This window comes from Debaryomyces fabryi (genome assembly GCF_001447935.2).
Source record: "Debaryomyces fabryi strain CBS 789 chromosome Unknown contig00013, whole genome shotgun sequence".
NCBI lineage: Eukaryota > Fungi > Ascomycota > Pichiomycetes > Serinales > Debaryomycetaceae > Debaryomyces > Debaryomyces fabryi.
This window is the reverse complement of record NW_015385439.1, coordinates 22,671-44,123: the sequence shown is the minus strand read 5'-3', so window position 1 is coordinate 44,123 and position 21,453 is coordinate 22,671. Positions and strand designations below refer to the sequence as shown.

Below are 21,453 nucleotides of genomic sequence, written 5' to 3'. Positions count from 1 at the left end.
TCATGTCAGAAACCGAAGTGGTTGAAAAACCAACTAACAATCAATCAGCTGAAAAAATAAATGCTAGCTCAGTTGGTGATACTATAAAATCTACCGACCTCACGGCTGATCAAATAGATAAGTTGGCAAAATTGATTGAGGCTATTCCTACAATATTACTGAAGACTGATAACCCTAAATACGACGAAATTTTTGGTCATTGTGTCAATGTTGATTCCAATGAACATGTTGATGTTTCTATTAGAAACGAGATTTTGTTGAAGTTCTTGATAGCTGACGAATATGATGTCGAAACTGCTACGACAAGATTGGTTAACACCTTGAATTGGAGAAATAAGTTCCAACCTCTTTCTGCTGCTTACGAAGAGGAATTTGACAAGGAATTGGATCAATTAGGGGTTGTTACTGGGAATCCAGATGGTGACGATAACATGAAGTATGTTACTTGGAACTTATACGGAAAGCTTAAAAATCCTAAGAAGGTGTTCCAACAATACGGTGGAGAAAGGGAATCCAAAGAAGGTGCCAAGGAAGGTACTCAATTCTTGAGATGGCGTATAGGTATCATGGAAAAATCGTTGCTGTTTGCAGATTTCACTGATCCAACGAACAACAAAATCGCCCAAGTCCATGACTATAACAACGTCTCCATGCTTCGTATGGACCCTAATGTGAAGGCTTCAACGAAGCAGATTATCAGTATCTTTGGTGCCAACTACCCAGAGTTATTATCTGTAAAGTTCTTCATTAATGTTCCAGTATTTATGGGATGGGTGTTCACATTCCTCAAAAAGATGGGTATCATCAGCGCTGAGACTTTGAAGAAGTTCCAGGTTTTGAGCAACGGTAACTTATCTGAATGGTTTGGTAAAGATAACTTGCCAGCAGAATACAATGGAGGCAAGACTACCAAATACAGTCTGTTAGATTCTTTAGCCGAATCCATTCCAAAAGCTGAAATTCCAGCCTATGCTAAAGTCATACTCGCACAAACGAAAGACCAAGAAATCCAAAACGCTAACCTCTCTGTCGAGTAGGTATCTAATTCTGAATTTAATTTGTTTCTACAATGGTTCATTCTAAACTAATATTTAATCTCTATTACATGTATTTTTATTTTCAAGAAGAATTTATCGATATATTCCATTATCAATGTAGACGAGCTTGTAGAATTGAACTTGTAGAATTGATTTAATGTCTTGCTATACAATAATACTGATATCTTTTATTCTTTCTAGCAAGCTATTTCAAGTCAATCATCTGGTGATGATTTGAGATCACTGTGCGACTATTAAAAAAATAGAGTTGATTTCACAATTACATTACAAAAGGTATTCATTAATGACATGGCATCAAACGTAACAGACTTCTATCGGGTGCTAGGTTTGGCGTCTAACGCTAGTGATGATGATATCAAGCGTTGTTACAAAAAGCTAGCTGTGAAATATCATCCTGATAAAACATCAGATACAAACCATCATGAATTGTTTATCAAAATACAAGAGGCATATGAAACGTTAAAAGATCCTGAAAAACGTCGTAAATATGATATTCAACACAGAAAAAGCAATTATAGTTCATACAAAACATATTCTACGTCTACGCATACATCAACTTCCACATCAACTTCAAAATCAAACAGAACCCCAGGATATTATGGGTTTTATCAGCATTTCTACAAATCATACCAAAATCCGGACATAGCTGAAAAGCAGAAACAGGCGCAGGAAGAGAAATTGAAAAAGGATCGTGAAGACCAATCAAGAAGGGCTGCAAAACTTGCTAAGGAGAAAATTGAAGAACAGATAAGAAAAGAAAGAGAGGATAGAAGGAGGGAGAAAATGGAGCGTGAGAGATATAAGGAAAAGGAAAATCAGAAAGAGGCAGAAAATATGCATTATAACGAAAGGAAACGAGATGCATATAGAAAGGAATGGGAGAACACATTTAGTCATTTTGCTCAGGAGGAAGATGTGCTAGATCAGTATTTTATGGAGAGGCGAAGAACACAAGAAAGAGCAAAGGATAAGCCTGAACCTGGTTCATTACATAATGAAAGAAGGCTGGATAACCGGTCGGCCCACCGTGAACATGATACCTACGATACAAACAATTTTGGTCAGCATGGACAAGATTCGAGTGATCCCATAGTGTTAGACGATGATGGCGTTGAAGAGAGCCCTCCCAAACTGACGGGTGCACCATCAAATACACAGCCTTCTACAAAGAGTCTGACTAGTTCGAGTAATAAGGAACCGAATCACACTTCAGATTCGGACGATGATGAATTTGTATCTGTACTACACGAATCACCGGGCGAGCCACAAGTCAAATCAGAACCCTATGCAAACGATATGGATCAGTTTTTCAATGGTGTAGAGCAACTTTTTGATGCTAGAATGAATCTCAGGCCCAGACAAGAGCCCAGTCGGTTAAGTAAAAGTCGACGTTCTGTTTCACCCACGAGAAATAAACCAGTGGCACCAACAACAAGCTACGTTAGAAATAATAGTGTTTCTCATGATCGTTCATCAAATAAAAGACCGAAAACTACGGGAACTTTTAAATTTGATGATTTGAAATCCCACCTAGGTGCTGATATTGGAAATGTGGACTTTTCCGAAGTCTTGGAAAACTTACCCAAGGATGAATCTAATGTTAAAACTAGGAAGATCAGTGAAGATGTCTCATCCAAACTTAAATCTAAACGGCCAAGAGTAGCCGAATATACAAATGGTACCTCTAAAGCTGAAACACTTCATACTCCCATCAACAAAAATTCTGTCAAGGGCCACTCTGTACCCTCCAGTACTCGAAAGAAAGTATTAACCATGTTGGACTTGCATGCATCCCCAACTATTCACAATTATGCTTCTCCAACTCCTCCAGAAGCTTTGCTAAGTAGAAAATTAACGAATGAACTTTGGATGAGATATGTTTCCTCAATTCGTAACTATCAATCGGAATTTCTCAATTATAAGAAGCATATTGTACAGTATCAATTAGAGAGATCAAAGAAAGATGAAGAATACTTCGAACTAATAAATTCGAGCTCTGCTTGCTTTGAAGTTTACCAGCAATGTCTAGAGCGTGATTTCAAGGTTATTCAAGAATATACAGAGCTGTTAAGAGTGTTTACGAGTACTATGGATATCTATAAACAGAACTGCAACTGGATAAAGATGTCTAATTCATAGAAGTATATACCGTATAGTAATTTCATAAACGCGAATTTTATATAACCCTGGTGGATCAACGCGTAGATGATATTTAATGAAATATTTCATTCTGTATTCTAAAAGAATTGATTGAAGAACATATCGCTTACTCGAGATCATGAACAGGAATCGTCAATTGCTTTTGTTCATAGGATTGATTTTCCATTTCTTTTATTTATGGTCTATCTTCGATATCTATTTTGTCCTGCCATTGGTTCATGGTATGGACAATCACAAATCGACCGATAGTCCACCAGCAAAGAGATTATTCTTAATAGTTGGTGATGGACTAAGAGCTGATAAGACATTTCAAAAGTTAAAGCATCCTAGAACAGGAGAAACTAAATATTTAGCACCATATTTAAGAAGTTTGGCATTAAACGAAGGAACATGGGGAATATCCAATACAAGAATGCCAACTGAATCGAGACCTGGGCATGTTGCCATGATTGCAGGTTTCTACGAAGATGTTTCTGCCGTCACGAAAGGCTGGAAGGAGAATCCTGTTGATTTTGACTCATTTTTCAACCAATCAACCCATACATATTCGTTTGGATCACCAGATATCTTGCCTATGTTTGCATACGGTGATAATGTGGTTCCTGGAAGAATAGATACTTGTATGTATGGCCATGAGTTTGAAGACTTCACACAAAGTTCAATTGAATTGGATTCGTTCGTGTTTAATCATTTCAACGAACTCATGGAAAACCTGGCTACAAACAAGACATTACATGATGAATTACATCAACAAGGTAACGTATTCTTCTTACATTTATTGGGACCAGATACTGCCGGGCATGCTTACCGTCCTTATTCCGCTGAGTACTACGACAATATTGAATACATTGATAAAGAGTTATCAAAATTGATTCCAAGAATCAACGAATTCTTTGGTGATGATGATTCTGCTTTCGTTTTCACAGCAGATCACGGTATGTCTGATTTTGGTTCACATGGAGATGGACATCCAGATAATACAAGAACGCCTTTGATTGCTTGGGGTGCAGGTATTAATAAACCAAAATTACTTCGTGATTCGGCTGATCCAGAACTTTTATCAACAATTCAAGACCCTGTTGCTAGTGGATATGAAGCCGACTACTTTGATACTTGGAAGCTCGACCATTTAGTAAGAAATGATGTTAATCAGGCTGATATTGCCTCCTTAATGGCATATTTAATTGGTGCAAATTATCCAGCTAACTCTGTTGGTGAATTACCGTTAAGCTATATTGATGCTGAATCTATAACTAAAATTAAGGCTTTATATGCTAATTCTTTAGCCATTGTTGAGCAATATCTTGTTAAAGAAAGTGAAGTTTACAATCATCAGTTTTCATTTAAACCATTTGATCCATTCAATCAAAAGAGCATCGCAGAATATAAAACCCAAATTGAAACACTAATTACTTTATTACAATTTGGTGATCTCACGGAATATGATAAGAGGATAAATGAAGCTGCTGCAATTAGTTTATCAGAGGAATTACTGAAGCATGCATTAGACGGTTTAAATTACTTACAGACGTACAACTGGGCTTTATTAAGATCAATTGTGACTTTGGGTTTCTTCGGCTGGATTATTTATTCGTTTATTATTTTCTTAAAACTATTCATCCTCACTAACAGAACTGTCGCTGACACTAAATTTTCGCCTGCTTTGGCTGGATTCTTCAGTATTTTGGCCATATCCATCAACTATGTGTTGTATTATCAAAATTCGCCATTTAACTACTACATGTATGCAGCTTTCCCATTATATTTTTGGTATACTATACTAAATGAATCTCCAAACTTAATCGAAGGATTAAATCAATTTCTACATGGCATTTCCGCATCTACTAAAGTTTTTGTATTGGTTTCATTTATTGGGATGTACGAGGGAATTGTTTACGGTTTTTTTGAAAGGATTATGTTCTCAATCATTTTTGTATTGATTGGTTTATATCCATTCTTTTTGAAATCCAGAAAGATTAAATTATTGGAAAAGCTTTTATGGTTGTCAAGTTGTACATCCATGTGTATTTTTACGAACTTAGATCCAGTTAAAGTTGAGAGTTTAACTCAAATCAACGCTGGTGCTGCTGCTGCTCTCTTAACAGGTATATTCGGTGCTAGAAAGGTATTTGAACGTTCAATCGATAATTATAACAAGACTTTAGTCTGTCTTCAAATATTGGTCATACTTATCATGTTATATCCAACAAACGTATCTGTTTTGTCATTGCAAGCTAGAGAGGGTTTACCGCTTCATTCCCAGATCACCGGCTGGGTAACATTTGTTGTGTCATTATTTGTGGTGCCTATTTTTTATTCTTTCAATCCCTCCGCAGATTACCAACTCAGATTATTAAGTATTTTCTTGACATTTGTTCCTACGTTTATTATTTTAACCATCTCATTTGAGTTGTTGTTTTACGTGGGATATTCTTTGGTGTTACTTCAATGGTTAAATATTGAACAATCATTAAAGTTTTCTACCAGAAAAATACAAAAGGCCCGCAAGCTCGGATTGGTTCCAAAGGGATATTGGTTACAGGTCATAAGAATCACAATTATCGGTTTCTTCTTCCTACAGTTTGCATTCTTTGGAACTGGTAATGTGGCCTCCATTTCATCGTTCTCCTTGGACTCGGTCTACAGATTGATTCCTATTTTTGATCCTTTCCCAATGGGTGCATTGTTGATGTTGAAATTAATAATCCCATATATCTTGCTTTCCACCTGTCTTGGTATTATGAACTACAGATTGGAAATCAGAAAATTCACTATTTCCACCTTAATCATTTCAACGAGTGATTTCTTGTCGTTGAACTTTTTCTTCTTAGTGAGAACTGAAGGCTCCTGGTTAGACATTGGTGTAAGTATATCCAACTACTGTTTGGCTATACTTTCGTCTTTGTTTATGTTGATTTTAGAATTGGTTAGTTCAATTTTATTAAGAGGTGTGGAACTTGATTCAGATTATGATGATGAAGCCGATCATGATGGTGCATCTATAGATGAAGCCAACATTTCTGAACCAGAAGACATACAATCGGATGCTCCAATAAGTGCTAGAGTTAGACGTAGAACTAGAAAGGGTTAAACCTTTCTATAGACACTAAAAGACTACTAAATGTATTTGTATATCATATAAGTCTATAGACAATTTATTTAACTTGCAAAATCTATTTAAATTAGTAACCTGTATTAGTGACTCAAAAAAATTTAATGGGACATAAATATTGTAAAACCATACAAGTGAAAAATTATATCAACCGACTTTAAATTACATTATGACTAGTGATTTGCTCAAGAGACATGTTTTGATGATAGATAATTATGATTCCTTTACTTGGAATTTATATCAATATCTTCATCAATCTCATTTATGCGGAAAAGTCGACGTCTATCGTAATGATAAAATCGATATAGCTCGTATTGAAAATGAAATAAAGCCGGATATTATCTTCATATCTCCAGGTCCTGGACATCCACAAACAGATTCAGGTGTTTCAAGAGATGTTATTGAGCATTTCAAGGGAAAGTTGCCAATATTCGGTGTCTGTATGGGATTACAATGTGTATTTGATGTGTTTGGCGGTGATGTTTCGTACGCTGGAGAAATTGTTCATGGTAAAACTACTACTATAAAGCACGATGGAAAAGGTATGTTTGCTAACGTCCCGCAATCAGTTGCTGTTACGAGATATCATTCATTGGCCGGTACTCAACAAACTTTGCCTGATTGTCTTGAGGTGACAGCATCCACTGAAACGTCTCCAGAAATTATTATGGGTGTAAGACATAAGGAATACGCAATAGAAGGTGTGCAGTTCCACCCGGAATCCATCTTAACCGAATCTGGACAGATAATGATTGACAATTTATTATCTGTTCAAGGTGGTACTTGGAAAGAAAATGATGCTTCTAAAGGAGCTGTCACTCCTGCTAGAAAGGAAAATATCTTGATCAAGATCTTTGAAAAGCGTAAGGAAGACTATAAAATCATTGAACAGCTTCCTGGTAAGTCATTTGAACAGTTACAAATATCATTATCGTTGTCCGTAGCCCCAAGCTTGATAAATTTCTATGATCGTATTATCTACACCCAAAAAGAGTTAAAACAAACCATTATTTTGTCTGAGTTCAAGCGTGCATCCCCATCTAAAGGTGACATTAACATTCAAGCTCATCCTGGTAAGCAAGCCTTGACTTACGCCACGAATGGATGCTCGACCATTTCTGTATTAACAGAACCAAAATGGTTCAAAGGCTCATTAGACGACATGGCTTTAATACGTCGTGTTATCGACACTCCTACCAAGGAAGGTTACAAGAGACCGGCAGTCTTAAGAAAAGAATTCATTTTCAATAAGTACCAGATCTTAGAAGCCCGTTTAGCTGGTGCCGATACCGTCTTGTTGATCGTCAAAATGTTGATGAACTCTCACATATTGCAAGAATTGTACGAATACTCCTTATCCTTGGGTATGGTTCCGTTGGTTGAAGTCAATGATGCCTCTGAATTGGACTTAGCTGTCAAGCTCACTTACAAAGGTGATAACAAAGAACCTCTCGTAATCGGGGTAAACAACCGTAATTTGTCCACTTTCGACGTTGATTTAGGAACCACCAGCTCCTTAGTTGATGCTGCTAAAAACAAGAGTGGCAGAAAGGGCGATGTCTTGGTCTTAGCATTATCTGGAATAACTAATGTTGATGATGTCAAAAAATACAAATACGAAGACAATGTCGATGGTTTTTTGATAGGAGAAAGCTTAATGAGAGCTGAAGAACAAGGTAGAGCTGGTGACTTCTTAAATGAATTATGTACTTGTTAGTAATGATAGTTTTATAGATAAATAGATGCAAAAAGATCATAGAACCATTTTACACGTGAATTGCCTGTTACGCGTTGTTCTATATTTTGGACTTAATTATGGTGTAGATGTTTAAGAAGATTATCATACATCATAGAACTAATTAATAAGGTTATAAAGTAATGGACGCCGCAAGTATAAGAATAGATTCCACGTTATTAGAACAACATCAAGGTAGACTTGTTCGTATTATGGGTAAATGTCAATCATATGATCCATCTTCAAATAATTCCATCCTCATAAGTAATGGACCCATCACATTAATTTCTAACCCAGGAGAAGAATTAGTAGTCAATAAGAATTATGAGATCATCGGAAAGGTTGGAACTAGTGATCTCTCGGTGAGAGTGTTATCTGCTATTGAATTGTCTGATAATTTAAATCTTGATACTGCTCAAAAATTAGTAAGCTATGTTCACAAAGTACCAGAATTATTCTACTAATAGGCATATGTGTTCTTTAAAGTAGGGAGAGAATGTTCAGATGTAGTTTATAATTAAGAGTTAGGTGGTTCAACGAAGTTCGATGTAAAAATCTTCAGAAAAGTAGCTAGTTGACACGGGTATTATATACGTGTATATTAATATAAAATTCTAAATAATGATTTATAACTTTTGTATATCGCTTGCTAAGTCAGCGAATCTTTGTTCGGGGTGCTTAGTAACATAGAGCTCTTTAACAGTTGCAAGCCATTTTGGAGAGGCAACAGCTGCTTTGGCGTATTTGTAATTACCGTATCCAATTACTAGTCTATAGGCAGCTTCAGAACTTGATTCCACCAATATTTCTCCAACTTGAGTGGCAAAATCTAATATTGGTTTTGCACTAGCTGGGTTCGACTTTAATGAAGTATTCTGCAGTTGGTATACAGACAAGTTGTATACAAATGTAGCCAAGGTAGTAACAGTGGTGCTGAAATGCTTACTCTGTAAAGCAGCAGAATCTTTCGAAACAGAAGTGATCAATTTAGTCAATCTGACCAACATTTCTTCAAAGAATTCATTATAGAAAACAAGGCCATTATCGTTTGTCGTTATATATAACTGAATGAATAAGGTGTTGTTTACTAGATTATTGAGAACCTTCAAAAGCATCATAAAAAGAGGTAAGTTGGAACCATTTACAATTTTTAATCCAGAGTTCACAGCATTCAAAATTATTTCTGCTGCATCTGTAGACCTTAACAAATCAGCTGTTGTGACACGAGGAATACTAATTCTCAATATATCATATCCAATAAGACGTGATTTCTCGGACCATTTATTGAAAATTTTTGGAAGATAAATGGTAATTAATTCCAATGCTTCCTTGGAGTTTAATACGCTTAAATTTGACGTAACTTGTGATATTTCTTCGCTTGAGAACTTATTCTCTGCTGTTTGCTCTTCGTTGAATTTCGTTAAACCCTTAACCAATTGATCGCTTTTGAAGTCCTTGAAGAAAATATATTGTTTTTGGGGAATGACCGTCAAGTTTGCAGTTACTTGAGCAGCTGGAGGTGTTGGATGTTTATCCGCGTATGGATTATCACTAGCGCTAGTCAGCTGGCCCAATTCAACTCCACCTGTATTCTTCATAATAAATCTGACAACTTCTTCTGTATAGGTCGAAGGTAATTCATTCACAGATAAAAATCTTTCGGCTGCAGCATAAGCATTCTCATTGGTATTATAAGGCAATTTCAATGGAGGAGCCCCTTCTTCAATATCTACATCGAAGACGTAATCCCATTGCTTACCACCAAACTCTTGTTTGCCACCTGAATTTCCTGCAGATCCAACAACATCACCGATTTTAACCCATTCACCGCCAGACCACTGGTGAGCTTCGATAGTTCCGTTTGGGTTTTTGACCATTATGGTAGAACCCTCTTGTTTTCCTGGTTGGAGCAATGCATCATATCCAGGAATATCTGTCTTCTTCAAGTCATCTACAGATTGTTCCGCAATACTTGATTGTTGAACTGCCTCTGCAAACTCTTTCAATTCTTCAGGAGGAGCTATCCTGGAAGAATCTCTTGAAAAGATTCTTAATTTATTATCTGAGCCACCTGCAACAAAATCGCCATTTGGTAAAACTCCTAAACACCAAACAGAAATACATGGCAACGTAATTGCCTGTATCACTTTGCCATCTCTCCAAACACGAACGGTTCTGTCTTCCGCAGAAGAAACAATGTCACCATTAGGCAATATACCAAGATCATAAACAAACGAGTCATGTCCTGTCAACGTTTGCAAGGCCCTACCAGTCTCCAAATCCCAAATTTTAATCGTACAGTCATTAGAGCAAGAAGCAAACTGCTTTCCCCCTGGCAATATAAGCAATTTTCTGATAACATCCCCATGACCAGGAATACTCCAAATTTCCCGATCTCCAAGCCATTTACGTATGGTCCTATCCGCCGAACAAGTCAAAAATACATTGTTTGTTGCATCGACAACTTTGGCATCCCAAACAGATGATTCATGGCCCGTCAAATTGAATTTCACGGACATCGACTCAAGATCCCATACTTTCGACGTCGCATCCCACGATCCCGAGATCAAGTACTGTCCCTGGTGGTGCAAGGAACACACATTACTCTCGTGTCCAACCAATTGATACTTCACGTATTCTTCCGGCATAGCTCCTGTCACATTTACGTCCGGCTTGAGATCACTCAAATATATAATGCAATCCTTACCTCCTGAAGCCACAAGTGGCTGATCTCCATTATCAACGTATGTCACACTGTTAACAAACGAATTATCTGGTGAATTGAATGCCAATAACCCTGTAATATCTGGTGTTGACCATCCTTTTGCTTCATCTGCATGCCAAACTCTCACCGTACCATCTCTCAGCCCTGAAATAACCGTATCATCTGAAGGTGAAATAACACTTCTTACGTCTTGTTCGTGACCGTTCAAGGTACAACTCAACTTGAATTTATCCATTATGATGCTTAATCTAAGATCTATCTTGAATTGAATCTATTAGATAAAGAAGTTGTTATCTTTAACTCGCTATGAAGTGGCAATTCAATAGCATTAATCCGCGCTCTGAACAGAAACAGCAAATCCATAAAAATGGTGAATAGTTTCTTCAAAGATAAGTAGAGAAATAGCAAGCATAGTCAATGACACTCTTTCATTCGATAGCTCCTGATGGAACTCACATCTTCCAGAACAGTAGAACCAAAAATTATCTTTACTTGAGTGGAAATAGTGGTTTACAGGTGTCAGATAGTTTACCAAGTGTTTATTCCAAATTAAATATTGGCAGTGCTCCCTCGGCTATTTCATGTATTATCGGTGTTATTAAGTTAAAGATTAACAAGTATGTGATTATTGCTGATAAGCACACGGTTACTGGGTCAGTTTTGGGTAAGGAAATTGCACATATTGATTCGTTTAAGATCCTTCCTTTGAGTAATGATTTGGTGTCGAAAAAGGATTCTGAAGAATCAAGCTATATTGATTTGTTACACCAGCACTTGACAAAGGCTACTTTGTTTTACTCTATTGATAATGAGTACGATTTGACGAACTCGTTGCAGAGACAATTCACGTCAAAGCCGGTAAGTTATGATCAGAGATTCTGGTGGAACGCGTACTTGTGTGATGAGTTGGTAGAAGCAGCGGCCACTGACTTCGTCACGCCCATTATATACGGTTACTTCAAGTCACACTCGGCAGAGTTTAAGGGCCACCAGTCGTTAGAATTTGCGTTGGTAACCCGTCGTTCAGTTAAGAGAGCAGGTACTAGATACTTCCGTCGTGGAATAGATGACGACGGTAACGTTGGTAATTACAATGAAACTGAACAAATTTTAACTACACACGATAGCCAGATATACTCATATATTCAAACCAGAGGCTCCGTTCCAGTCTACTGGTGTGAAATCAATAACTTGAAGTATAGACCAAACTTGGTGGTTTCTACAAAGTCATCGTCTGAGGCCTCCCAGAAGCACTTTGCCGAACAAATTGAAAAATACGGTGATAACTTTTGTGTTAATCTTGTTAACCAGAAAGGGTATGAATTAGCTGTCAAGGAAGCATATGAGGGTGCGGTTGAAACTTTACCACCAAATTTGGCTGACCATGTCAAATATATCTATTTTGATTTCCATCACGAATGCCGTAACATGAGATGGGATAGAATCAGTCTTTTGTTAGAACGTTTGATTCAGTTGGGATACACCAGTGATAACTACTTCCATTTTGATTTGAGGTCAAGTTCTATTTTATCAACCCAAAATAAGGTTGTCAGAACGAATTGTATGGACTGTTTGGATCGTACCAATGTTGTTCAATCCACTCTCGGACGTTGGGTTTTACAAAATCAATTCATCAAGTCTAAGTACTTACAAACAACAGATGCTGCCCCATGGGAAATATTAGACCCAGGTTTCAACTTATTCTTCATGAGTTTCTGGGCTGATAATGCAGATGCAGTTTCATTTGCTTACTCTGGTACTGGTGCTTTAAAGACTGATTTCACCCGTCTTGGTAAAAGAACGCGTGGGGGAGCTGTGGCCGATTTAATCAACTCAATAACTCGTTATTACAGAAACAACTTGAAAGACGGTGCTCGTCAAGATTCTTTCGATTTATTCCTAGGCAATTACAGACCTTTCCGCGATTCCCTTACATCTCCTTTTATTGACAGAAGACCCCCATACATTCAATTGTTACCTTACTTGATGTGTACTTCATTGTTGGTCCTTTTCGCCATTTTATGGTATCCAAAAGGCTCTATCACTGATTGGAAGAATTTATTAGTTGTGGGTGCTTGTATTTTCTACAACGCTAAAAGTTTGACATATCTCAATAAAAACGGTTATCAATTTGTCAACTGGCCTAAATTAAACAAGTTAGATTTCATCAAAAAGGTCGATGTTTTTGATGGTGAAGGTAAATTTACTGGCATTAGATATGAAGAACAAGATAACTTCAAGACTGTTGGAAAGAAAAAGAATTAATTTATTCCTATTCCATCTTCCTTTTTTTCGCTACATGTATTATTTAGATAGTTCTGTTTATTTATTATATCGTGCTGCTACACTACAACGTCTTATTTTACTTACTTCATTGTTTAGAAGTATTTTATAGAGAATATATGATATTACCTTATGATTTTGTGTAACAAGCTCCTCTATCACCAAATATCAATAATTCAACGATTTATGGGCAATTGATCAACAATTTTCCTGTAATAAATATTTTTAATTATAGCAATCGATAACATGTCTAATCCTATATTGGAAAAGTCTTTAGATGAAATCATTGGCGAAAAAAAGCCAGCCAAAAAATTTCCTAGTGGGCCAAAAAGAGGTAACTCAAGAATCAATAAGCCAGTATGTATCTAGAAATAGGATGATAGAAGGGTAGGTTACTAACTCGCACAATCAGCATCAAAGACCAAAAGGTCCACATGGAAGAAGAAATGATAGACCAAGACCGTCAAGTTCGGTTCCAAGAGAAGTTACAGCTATTTCTAAGTCCAGACCTATTCTCAGAGTCAAGAATATCCACCCAGATTTAAATGGAGAAGATTTATCTAATTTATTCGATGGAGTCGCTCCTGTCGAGTTTGTCAAATTTGATCCTAGAAAGGATGATGTTGCATATGTTTGCTTCCAATACGACCATAATAAAAATAATTCCATAGCCATTTCCAGATTTGACGGAAGAAAGGCTATGGGTGAAAACTTGGTCGTAGAAAGTGCCACATCATTGGCAGACCGTATAGTTGTTCCCAAGGGAAGCCAACAAGGTCCAAGAAATGCTGCATCAGGAGGCAAGCCACATAGTGCGTTGAAGAAGAAGCAAAAGCCTCAAAAGAAGTCCATTGACACATTGGATGAAGAACTTTCGGCGTATATGTCCGGTAAGAGTGAGGAAGAATTGAAAAGAGAATCAAAAGTCAGCAAGCTTGATAATGAAATGGAAAATTATTGGAATAAGAAAGATGAAAATGATTCTAATGGAAATGAAAATCCAAATGATCAGCCTGTGGATACAGCAGACGAAATGAAATTGGATTAATTTATTGTTTACATAAAAAGTCTTTCTAAAATAAACTGTATTATTATATCAAACATAATTTGTAGTGAAAAATTAATTAAGATTAAAATTATGGAATTAAGCTTTGGAGTTAAAGAAAAGTACAGCGAAGAAGTACAGGTTAAGAAATGGACATGGATAAAATTCTAACCCATACCTTGGGTTAATTCAACTAAAGAGATATAAATTCTCTTTGTTCTTCTTCTCCATGACTTACCCCAATATAATGCTGGGATGATGAAGGCAATAGAAACAAAATCAATGACAGCTAATACAATGTATGTGTTTGCAGTACCAGAGCCATCTAACCAATATGAACAAACAAATGTGAAGACACAGGCTAAAGTATTATTAATGATAGAAACTCCGACCATACCTTGGATGACAATATCAGGGTATGAATCCATCAAATATGACATGGCGGTATCACCAATAGAGCCCCATCCAAAACCAATAAATGCTAAACCGGCATATATAGCTTCACGAGGCCATACTCTATCGGCACCAACCCCAAACATGATTAAACCAGCAGGAGAGATCAACAATGTAATAAATAATAGCCATAATCTAAACTCTGGTTCTGATACACCATCATTACGCTTGGCCATCCATAAAACATGTTTATCTGAAAGAACACCAGACATATAACAACCAAGAACGGCTCCAATTAAAGTTGCGACGTTCATCACCGCTACACCAGTCTCGGTATAATTCCATGGGTCATCGTAAAAAAATGTATCTTGAGTAGTCAAGAAGAACGTCATGTAAGCATCTTGTAACCCCCATAATAATCCTGAAAGCCACACAGCAGGAAGAGTAAATACCTTGAAATAAATGACAAATCTTCTTAAATATTGTTTGAAACCAAAACCTATTAAATAGGGAGAGGGCGTAATTAAAGCAATTCTCTTATGATATGGTAATAATTGTTCTTTTGAAGCTTGTGATTCGTGCTCAATAGGGGCAAACACTCCTTTGCTTTCATCTGGAGACACTTGCAAAGGTTCGTTGTTATGCTGACCCCCTTCAGTTGCCTTTTCATCCTTACTTTTTTCGTTGTTATCATTCTCCTCGATATGATGATCGACTGAGCGAGAAGATTGGTAGACAGGGAAATACTTTGATCTGTCGAACACTGTTTCCTCACAACCAAAAAATAATACAACCAATGTAGCACCACAAATTATGGCACCCCACCAGCCAACCCATCTGAATGTTTGCGTTTGGGAAATCAAATGTGCGATTAAAGGAGCCAAGAATGAACCTACGGAAGTAGCCAAAATATACACCGTCAAAACAGACCCCAATTGATGTTGAAAGAAAATGTCAGACAATGACTGTTGAACTTGGGCTTCTGCACATGCTTCAGACATACCCACAAATGCCTGCGACCAGATGGTGTCAGAAGTTCTCTTCGATAATGCAAACCAAACTGATCCCAAGCAACCTGCGAGAAGACATATCAAGTATGTAATACGTCTTCCGTATAAGGAAGAAGCAGGAGCAAAGAAAATACACGACCATCCAATGAAAAGGAATAATACCCCGGCCCCAGTGTTCATTGAATCGTAAGAAATCCCGTATATCTCGTTCAACGAGTCCTGTGCTGCCCCAGCATCATTGGACACGGCTGCCGTAAGCCCAGTAATGAACGAAAGTAGAAAGAAATGCCACATTTTCCGCGGAGTAGACCAGTTCAACGGGTCATTGGGAGAGTCTGATGGCTGCGGCAACAAAATCACCCCCTTCTTGTTTTTCTTCACTGGCCTCCCACTGGACGACGAGTCGAAAGACGAGTCGTCGGCCGAACTAAATATATTTGTGGTCCCAGGAACGAATTCCTCATCGTAAAATTTTGCAGTAATTGTAGTATTCATTATTATCGTCTTTTGCGCTAGTTTTATCAAATATTACTATGCTTAAGCAAAAACTATGTCTCGTGTGTAGTAAAATAATCTCCAGTATTAGCTTTTCGTCGGCTTTTTCTTTCTTTCTTAAGTAAAGAGAAAAATTGCAAAAAATAGAAACTTTCAGTGGTTAAGTCAGAAAAACATTGTCAAATATGAAAATCAACAAATAAAAATAATACTAAATACAATAGCTCTGATTAACACAGCTTAATACCTCAAAAACCTTAAAATATTTGGTCTTATAAAACGATAATTTTTTCACCCTTCTATTATCATAAGAGCTGAACCTGCCAAAAAAAAAAAATTTCAAAAAAAAAACTGAAGTGATTTTGGTAATTTTACACGACCTGTTTTCTTAGTCGATTTAGTACTCTTCACACTTGATAGTATAGTTAAACAATCATCATCAGCAAGGTTGGTAAGGATTTCAGGATAATTAGACCGAAAACCGCATTGTATTGATGCAGCCATTGATTCAAAAAGATCTTTTAACTTGGTGTGATGATTTACATCAAGTTAAAGGGAACATTTCTCAATTACAAGCCACTCTTAATCAAATCTTGACTAAAGCACCAAGTTTGGATCAATTTGGGGAATTATCGACGTATTTAGATAATCCAAACCAGGGCGATAGTTTAAGCATTATTGACAAGACTAAGAATTTCTTGAGCTCTTCCCAATTAAAAGTAGCGGTCAGAATGAAGTTTTTGTATGATCAAGGGTTATTGCCGTTTTTATTGGCGTTGTCCCAAATAAATTTCAAATCTCTGAAGGCAGATAAGTTTGTGGGTTATTTGTTGGATTACACGCCGCCACGGGATATTGGGAGCAATTTGGCGAAGGTGTTGAAGCAGAGAGTGAATTCGGGCAAGCAGGTGAATATTGAATCGTTTCCACCGGTGTTGCCCCCAATATCGAACGAAAGCTTGTTGAATAAGATTCTCACAGATAAGTCGTTTAGACAGCCGTCGGACTTTTTAGAGCTGGACGATGCCAACGACTTCAACCGATCGCATAACGCTAAGTTAAGTTTGAGAGGGAAGAGGTTGTTAGAATTTGCATTAATTGAAATATTGGACGAGAAGCTCCCAGATATTCACGAAGACGATTTGTATTACTTACAGTTCAAACTAGTGTCTACTTCCATCCTCACAAAACTTGCATTCGGGTATAATCTAGCTGACAACTACAAGTTCCACTTTTCCAATGAAATAAGTCTAGATGATAAATTAACTAAACTAAGTAATATATTCTTGGCATACATTGGAGGATTAGTCTTGGATGGGTATTCTTTTGCCGAAATTAAGCTATGGATTGCGAAATTGTATGAGCCCATAATACAAGACTTTATTGACAATCATGAAACGTTGAAGCCATTAAACAAATTAGCATTGATCGAGTTGAACTTTCTATTCAAACAGGTGACAAACATGTATTACATTCCACCCCAAGATACCACCCTTGAGTTCGAGACGTTGGAATCCGACCCACATGTGGTCAAATTGTCCATAAATGGCCAAACGTTGGGTATTGGCACCAGTAGCATTGGTGCTGAGGAGGCCAAGGTCAAGGCTGCGGCTGATGCATTTTCCAATAAGCAGAAAATCGACGATGTAATAAAGATCATGATTGCATCCTACGAAGAGCTGCAGAAACCGAAACAACCCGTCTCGGAACCTCTGTCTACAAACCATGACAGCGCCAACGACGACGATAACTACAACAACGGCAACGACTCGTCAACCGAAGAGCCCTACTCACCAAAAATAGACTCCGAAGAAGAATACGAGCCGTCAATAGAAGATCATATCCCAACCAAGCAAGTGAGTATACCTAGCCAAGGCCAAGACAAACAATCCCACACAACCGACAATATCTACGCGCATCCCTACAGCACCTTCCCGGTTACTCAGCAAACACCCCAGCCGTATGGTGCCCCTCCTCCACCTCCACACCAAAACCAGTTCCACCATCAACAGCCTTCGCACCTCCCAAACCTTCCGTCGCTCCCGTCGCTCCCTCCATATCCCGCAGCCGCACTAGACGCAAAGCACCCCCTCGACAACAACTCCAAAAATACCTTGTACGCGGTGTTAGGGTCCAATCACCTCACCCCAATTTACAGATTCAATAAGGTCGGCAATGACTTCCAGGTTTCTATCTTGGTCAACGATATAGTTGTCGGTTCCAGTGTCGACTCCAACAAAAAGGCTGCAAGTCAGAGGGCTGCAATGAACGCATTATCCAATAAATCCTTACTTAATCAATTGGGTGTGCATATTTAGTATTGCGCTTATTTAGTTCCCCTTGATTATTCCGTTAATCCACCTTTCCAGTCCCTCCTTCCCATGCGCATATATACATAGATCTACATCAAACTACACTAAATCCTTACCTCTCCATATATACATTACATTTCACGAATCGCTACGTGAAGACGTGCATCCTGATCGCATTTTGACCGAAATAGTAATGGTTATTGTGTCCCTGTAATTAGCCAAACATTGTTATTGTATTAGAGCCACGCTCAGAAAGAAAAGAAAAAAAAATTATTTCCGAAATCGACCGAGAGCTGAAAAATTCGTCGATTTAAATTCAACCATTTCCTCCCTAAAATTTTTTTTATTGTTTTCGATATTGATATACTAAATTCTTAGTTTATTTAATATATAGACACACATAGATATTCAAGATGGCTACTCCTCAAAGTCAAACTTTACCAACATACACCGTCGGTGATTACGCTTCATTTGCCTTAGCTGGTGCTATTGGTTGTGGTGTTACTCACGGTGCCATGACCCCAATTGATGTTATCAAGACTAGAATTCAATTAGAACCAACTGTATACAACAACGGTTTATTCGGATCCTTTAAGAAAATTGTCGGTACCGAAGGTGCTGGTGCTTTATTAACCGGTTTAGGACCAACCGTGTTGGGTTACTCTTTACAAGGTTGTTTCAAATTCGGTGGTTACGAATTATTCAAGAAGAACTTCACTGAACTTGTCGGTATTGATACCGCCAAGCACTACAAGAACTCCGTCTACATGGGTTCTGCTGCTTTAGCTGAATTCTTCGCTGATATCGCTTTATGTCCATTAGAAGCTACTAGAATTAGATTGGTTTCTCAACCAAACTTCGCTAACGGTTTAATCGGTGGTTTCTCCAGAATCTTAAAGGAAGAAGGTGTTGGTTCTTTCTACAACGGTTTCACCCCAATTTTATTCAAGCAAATTCCATATAACATCGCTAAGTTCTTGGTTTTCGAAAGAGCTGCTGAAGCTATTTTCGGTGCTGTCGGTACCCCAAAGAACCAATTATCTGAAACCAAATTGACCTTAATTAACTTGTCTGCCGGTATTATCGCTGGTTGTGCTGCCGCTTTCGTTTCCCAACCTGCTGATACCTTATTATCCAAGGTTAACAAGACCAAGAAGGCTCCAGGTCAATCTACCATCGGTTTATTAGGTCAATTAGCTAAGCAATTAGGTGTTGTCGGTTCTTTCGCCGGTTTACCAACCAGATTGGTTATGGTCGGTACCTTAACCTCCTTACAATTCACCATCTACGGTCACATTAAGAAGATGTTGAACTGTCCAAAGGCTGTTGAATTATAGGTTCTTTAGCTCTTATCTAAATTAGAACTTGTAATTAGGTCTGTATTTATATGAAATTGTTTATATATATGTAAATATATTCACCTTTTGTTATATGCGTTAGTTGTACTTAACCGATTTCGTTAACATAATTAGTACATGATTAGGTGGGTCTACGTGGGGCTATTCAATTTATCACCTGAACCATCACCTGAACCATCGAGATGGATTCGCTACCGAATGATCTCTGATCTAGTTTGATGTTTCTGTGAATGACCCATGAAGACGTTCGAGTACATTGAATTACTTCTATACTCCACGATTGATGTCTGATCCCATGATCAAGCTAATCCAGAAGTTCTGTATAGCAATGGAAAGCCCATGGCATACGTCTGGAATGGTATTAAAAAGAAATCAAATATTTGATTATGTAATAAATTCTCACATATCCTTCTCTGCTTATCAAAGCTATTTTCTTATTGCCGATATCCGATGAACTCGCTTCGAGTCTAGCCCAAAGAATTCAGTCATCTAGTCAAAACGAGTCGGATCGGTAAATCTTCACAGTTTGCCGATGATGTCATTGAAGACTTCGTTGCTAATGTCTTTAACTTCGCTTACATGCGAATCATTCATCAAAAGTCGATTTAACTTTATCACTTTTACAAGCGATTATTGTGTTTGTGGGGCCCCTAATGTCTAACAATATGATGTGTAGTTGCTGATAACAGCAATCAATGTAGGCACAAAAATGATCATCGGGCTATAGGTATAGGGGCTTCAGCAACATTCGAAGAAAATTTCGCAACTCTATTTACTTTTTAATGTAAACATTCTTAAAACGATCATTAGCAATCCCAAAACAGCAAAGATATTGGAAAGAAATTCCACAGAATACCAGGGTTCACCTTAATATGCATCAAGATGACCTGGGATACATATTTATATATGACCTATATAGGCTATCGCCTTGGATGTTCCGTTGTTGCCGCAGCAGTATATATGTATATATATAAGGAAATTGTAGTCTTGTAAGAAGGGAAAGAAGAAAGTTGAAGGAATACCTAATAGAGGAATAATAGTTGTCATAGAATTCAAAAATGAGATTATCTACAACCATTTTAGCCATATTCATGTTGGTTCTTGAAGTCAACTGTCTCTCAGTTAAGAGATTTTTCGCCCCATCTTCTCCGATGTTTTCGTTGATTGCCCACCACAAAGGCGAAAAATTCCAATACAATTTGGTCAAATTCAATGGAAGTGATATAGTGTTAGGAGGCGATGAACAAGCTTTCTTCGGAAGAATCAAGGCTAGTAATGGATACACATTGAACTTGCCATTGGCCAACGGTACTAATACCACTCACCCATCTAACAGAACTGTTTATGTCGATAAGAACTACAGATTAACCACTACTGCTTTCAAGAACCAATCGAGTGAACATTTCGGTCTTAACAACTCTTTATTGACTTACCAGAACTCGTCCAAATTCTTAGCGTGCCCAGATCCAATCACTAAGGGTCAATATGAAATTTATGCTAGCACCAAAGCTAAGAATGTCACTTGTCCATCTAATTCGACAGGCTTCGAAGTAGACTTATTAGTTCAACTTCAGCTTGATGCAGGAATTAACTATAACCCATCAACTAACAAGGCCTCGTTTTTTGGTAAGAAATGAGTTGCATGAATAGATTTCGCAACTATTGAAAAATTTCGCAATTTGTGGAATTAATTATTTTCCTTTTCTTGTAACGCTTGTATTACTGTATAACATTTTATTCTAAGTTGTACCGTTTTTGATTCCCAAA

General features: G+C 37.5%; 12 protein-coding genes across 12 annotated transcripts; 10 read left to right on the top strand and 2 right to left on the bottom strand.

The window, feature by feature from the left end:
• Window positions 1-2: 2 nt before the first annotated feature.
• On the top strand, window positions 3-1,037 carry SFH5 (Sfh5p; the record flags this gene model as incomplete). Its single annotated transcript, XM_015609892.1, has 1 exon — window positions 3-1,037. One exon carries the CDS (start codon window positions 3-5, stop codon window positions 1,035-1,037), a length of 1,035 nt encoding a protein of 344 aa, XP_015469267.1.
• Window positions 1,038-1,346: 309 nt separating this feature from the next.
• AC631_01061 (uncharacterized protein) lies at window positions 1,347-3,197 on the top strand (the record flags this gene model as incomplete). The annotated part of the gene is made up of 1 exon (XM_015609891.1): window positions 1,347-3,197. One exon carries the CDS (start codon window positions 1,347-1,349, stop codon window positions 3,195-3,197), a length of 1,851 nt encoding a protein of 616 aa, XP_015469266.1.
• A 244-nt stretch (window positions 3,198-3,441) lies between these two features.
• On the top strand, window positions 3,442-6,309 carry MCD4 (mannose-ethanolamine phosphotransferase; the record flags this gene model as incomplete). The annotated part of the gene is made up of 1 exon (XM_015609890.1): window positions 3,442-6,309. The coding sequence occupies one exon, from the start codon at window positions 3,442-3,444 to the stop codon at window positions 6,307-6,309; it is 2,868 nt and encodes a 955-aa protein (XP_015469265.1).
• Window positions 6,310-6,499: 190 nt separating this feature from the next.
• TRP3 (bifunctional anthranilate synthase/indole-3-glycerol-phosphate synthase) lies at window positions 6,500-8,047 on the top strand (the record flags this gene model as incomplete). The annotated part of the gene is made up of 1 exon (XM_015609889.1): window positions 6,500-8,047. The coding sequence occupies one exon, from the start codon at window positions 6,500-6,502 to the stop codon at window positions 8,045-8,047; it is 1,548 nt and encodes a 515-aa protein (XP_015469264.1).
• Window positions 8,048-8,208: 161 nt separating this feature from the next.
• AC631_01058 (uncharacterized protein) lies at window positions 8,209-8,529 on the top strand (the record flags this gene model as incomplete). The annotated part of the gene is made up of 1 exon (XM_015609888.1): window positions 8,209-8,529. The coding sequence occupies one exon, from the start codon at window positions 8,209-8,211 to the stop codon at window positions 8,527-8,529; it is 321 nt and encodes a 106-aa protein (XP_015469263.1).
• Window positions 8,530-8,691: 162 nt separating this feature from the next.
• DOA1 (Doa1p) lies at window positions 8,692-11,025 on the bottom strand (the record flags this gene model as incomplete). The annotated part of the gene is made up of 1 exon (XM_015609887.1): window positions 8,692-11,025. The coding sequence occupies one exon, from the start codon at window positions 11,023-11,025 to the stop codon at window positions 8,692-8,694; it is 2,334 nt and encodes a 777-aa protein (XP_015469262.1).
• A 182-nt stretch (window positions 11,026-11,207) lies between these two features.
• Window positions 11,208-13,055, top strand: SAC1 (phosphatidylinositol-3-phosphatase; the record flags this gene model as incomplete). The annotated part of the gene is made up of 1 exon (XM_015609886.1): window positions 11,208-13,055. The coding sequence occupies one exon, from the start codon at window positions 11,208-11,210 to the stop codon at window positions 13,053-13,055; it is 1,848 nt and encodes a 615-aa protein (XP_015469261.1).
• Window positions 13,056-13,319: 264 nt separating this feature from the next.
• On the top strand, window positions 13,320-14,121 carry AC631_01055 (uncharacterized protein; the record flags this gene model as incomplete). The annotated part of the gene is made up of 2 exons (XM_015609885.1): window positions 13,320-13,430; window positions 13,486-14,121. 2 exons carry the CDS (start codon window positions 13,320-13,322, stop codon window positions 14,119-14,121), a joined length of 747 nt encoding a protein of 248 aa, XP_015469260.1.
• Window positions 14,122-14,285: 164 nt separating this feature from the next.
• Window positions 14,286-16,016, bottom strand: AC631_01054 (uncharacterized protein; the record flags this gene model as incomplete). The annotated part of the gene is made up of 1 exon (XM_015609884.1): window positions 14,286-16,016. The coding sequence occupies one exon, from the start codon at window positions 16,014-16,016 to the stop codon at window positions 14,286-14,288; it is 1,731 nt and encodes a 576-aa protein (XP_015469259.1).
• Window positions 16,017-16,510: 494 nt separating this feature from the next.
• On the top strand, window positions 16,511-18,334 carry CDL1 (Cdl1p; the record flags this gene model as incomplete). The annotated part of the gene is made up of 1 exon (XM_015609883.1): window positions 16,511-18,334. One exon carries the CDS (start codon window positions 16,511-16,513, stop codon window positions 18,332-18,334), a length of 1,824 nt encoding a protein of 607 aa, XP_015469258.1.
• Window positions 18,335-18,741: 407 nt separating this feature from the next.
• Window positions 18,742-19,665, top strand: MIR1 (Mir1p; the record flags this gene model as incomplete). Its single annotated transcript, XM_015609882.1, has 1 exon — window positions 18,742-19,665. One exon carries the CDS (start codon window positions 18,742-18,744, stop codon window positions 19,663-19,665), a length of 924 nt encoding a protein of 307 aa, XP_015469257.1.
• A 1,079-nt stretch (window positions 19,666-20,744) lies between these two features.
• On the top strand, window positions 20,745-21,323 carry AC631_01051 (uncharacterized protein; the record flags this gene model as incomplete). The annotated part of the gene is made up of 1 exon (XM_015609881.1): window positions 20,745-21,323. One exon carries the CDS (start codon window positions 20,745-20,747, stop codon window positions 21,321-21,323), a length of 579 nt encoding a protein of 192 aa, XP_015469256.1.
• Between the last annotated feature and the right edge of the window lie 130 nt (window positions 21,324-21,453).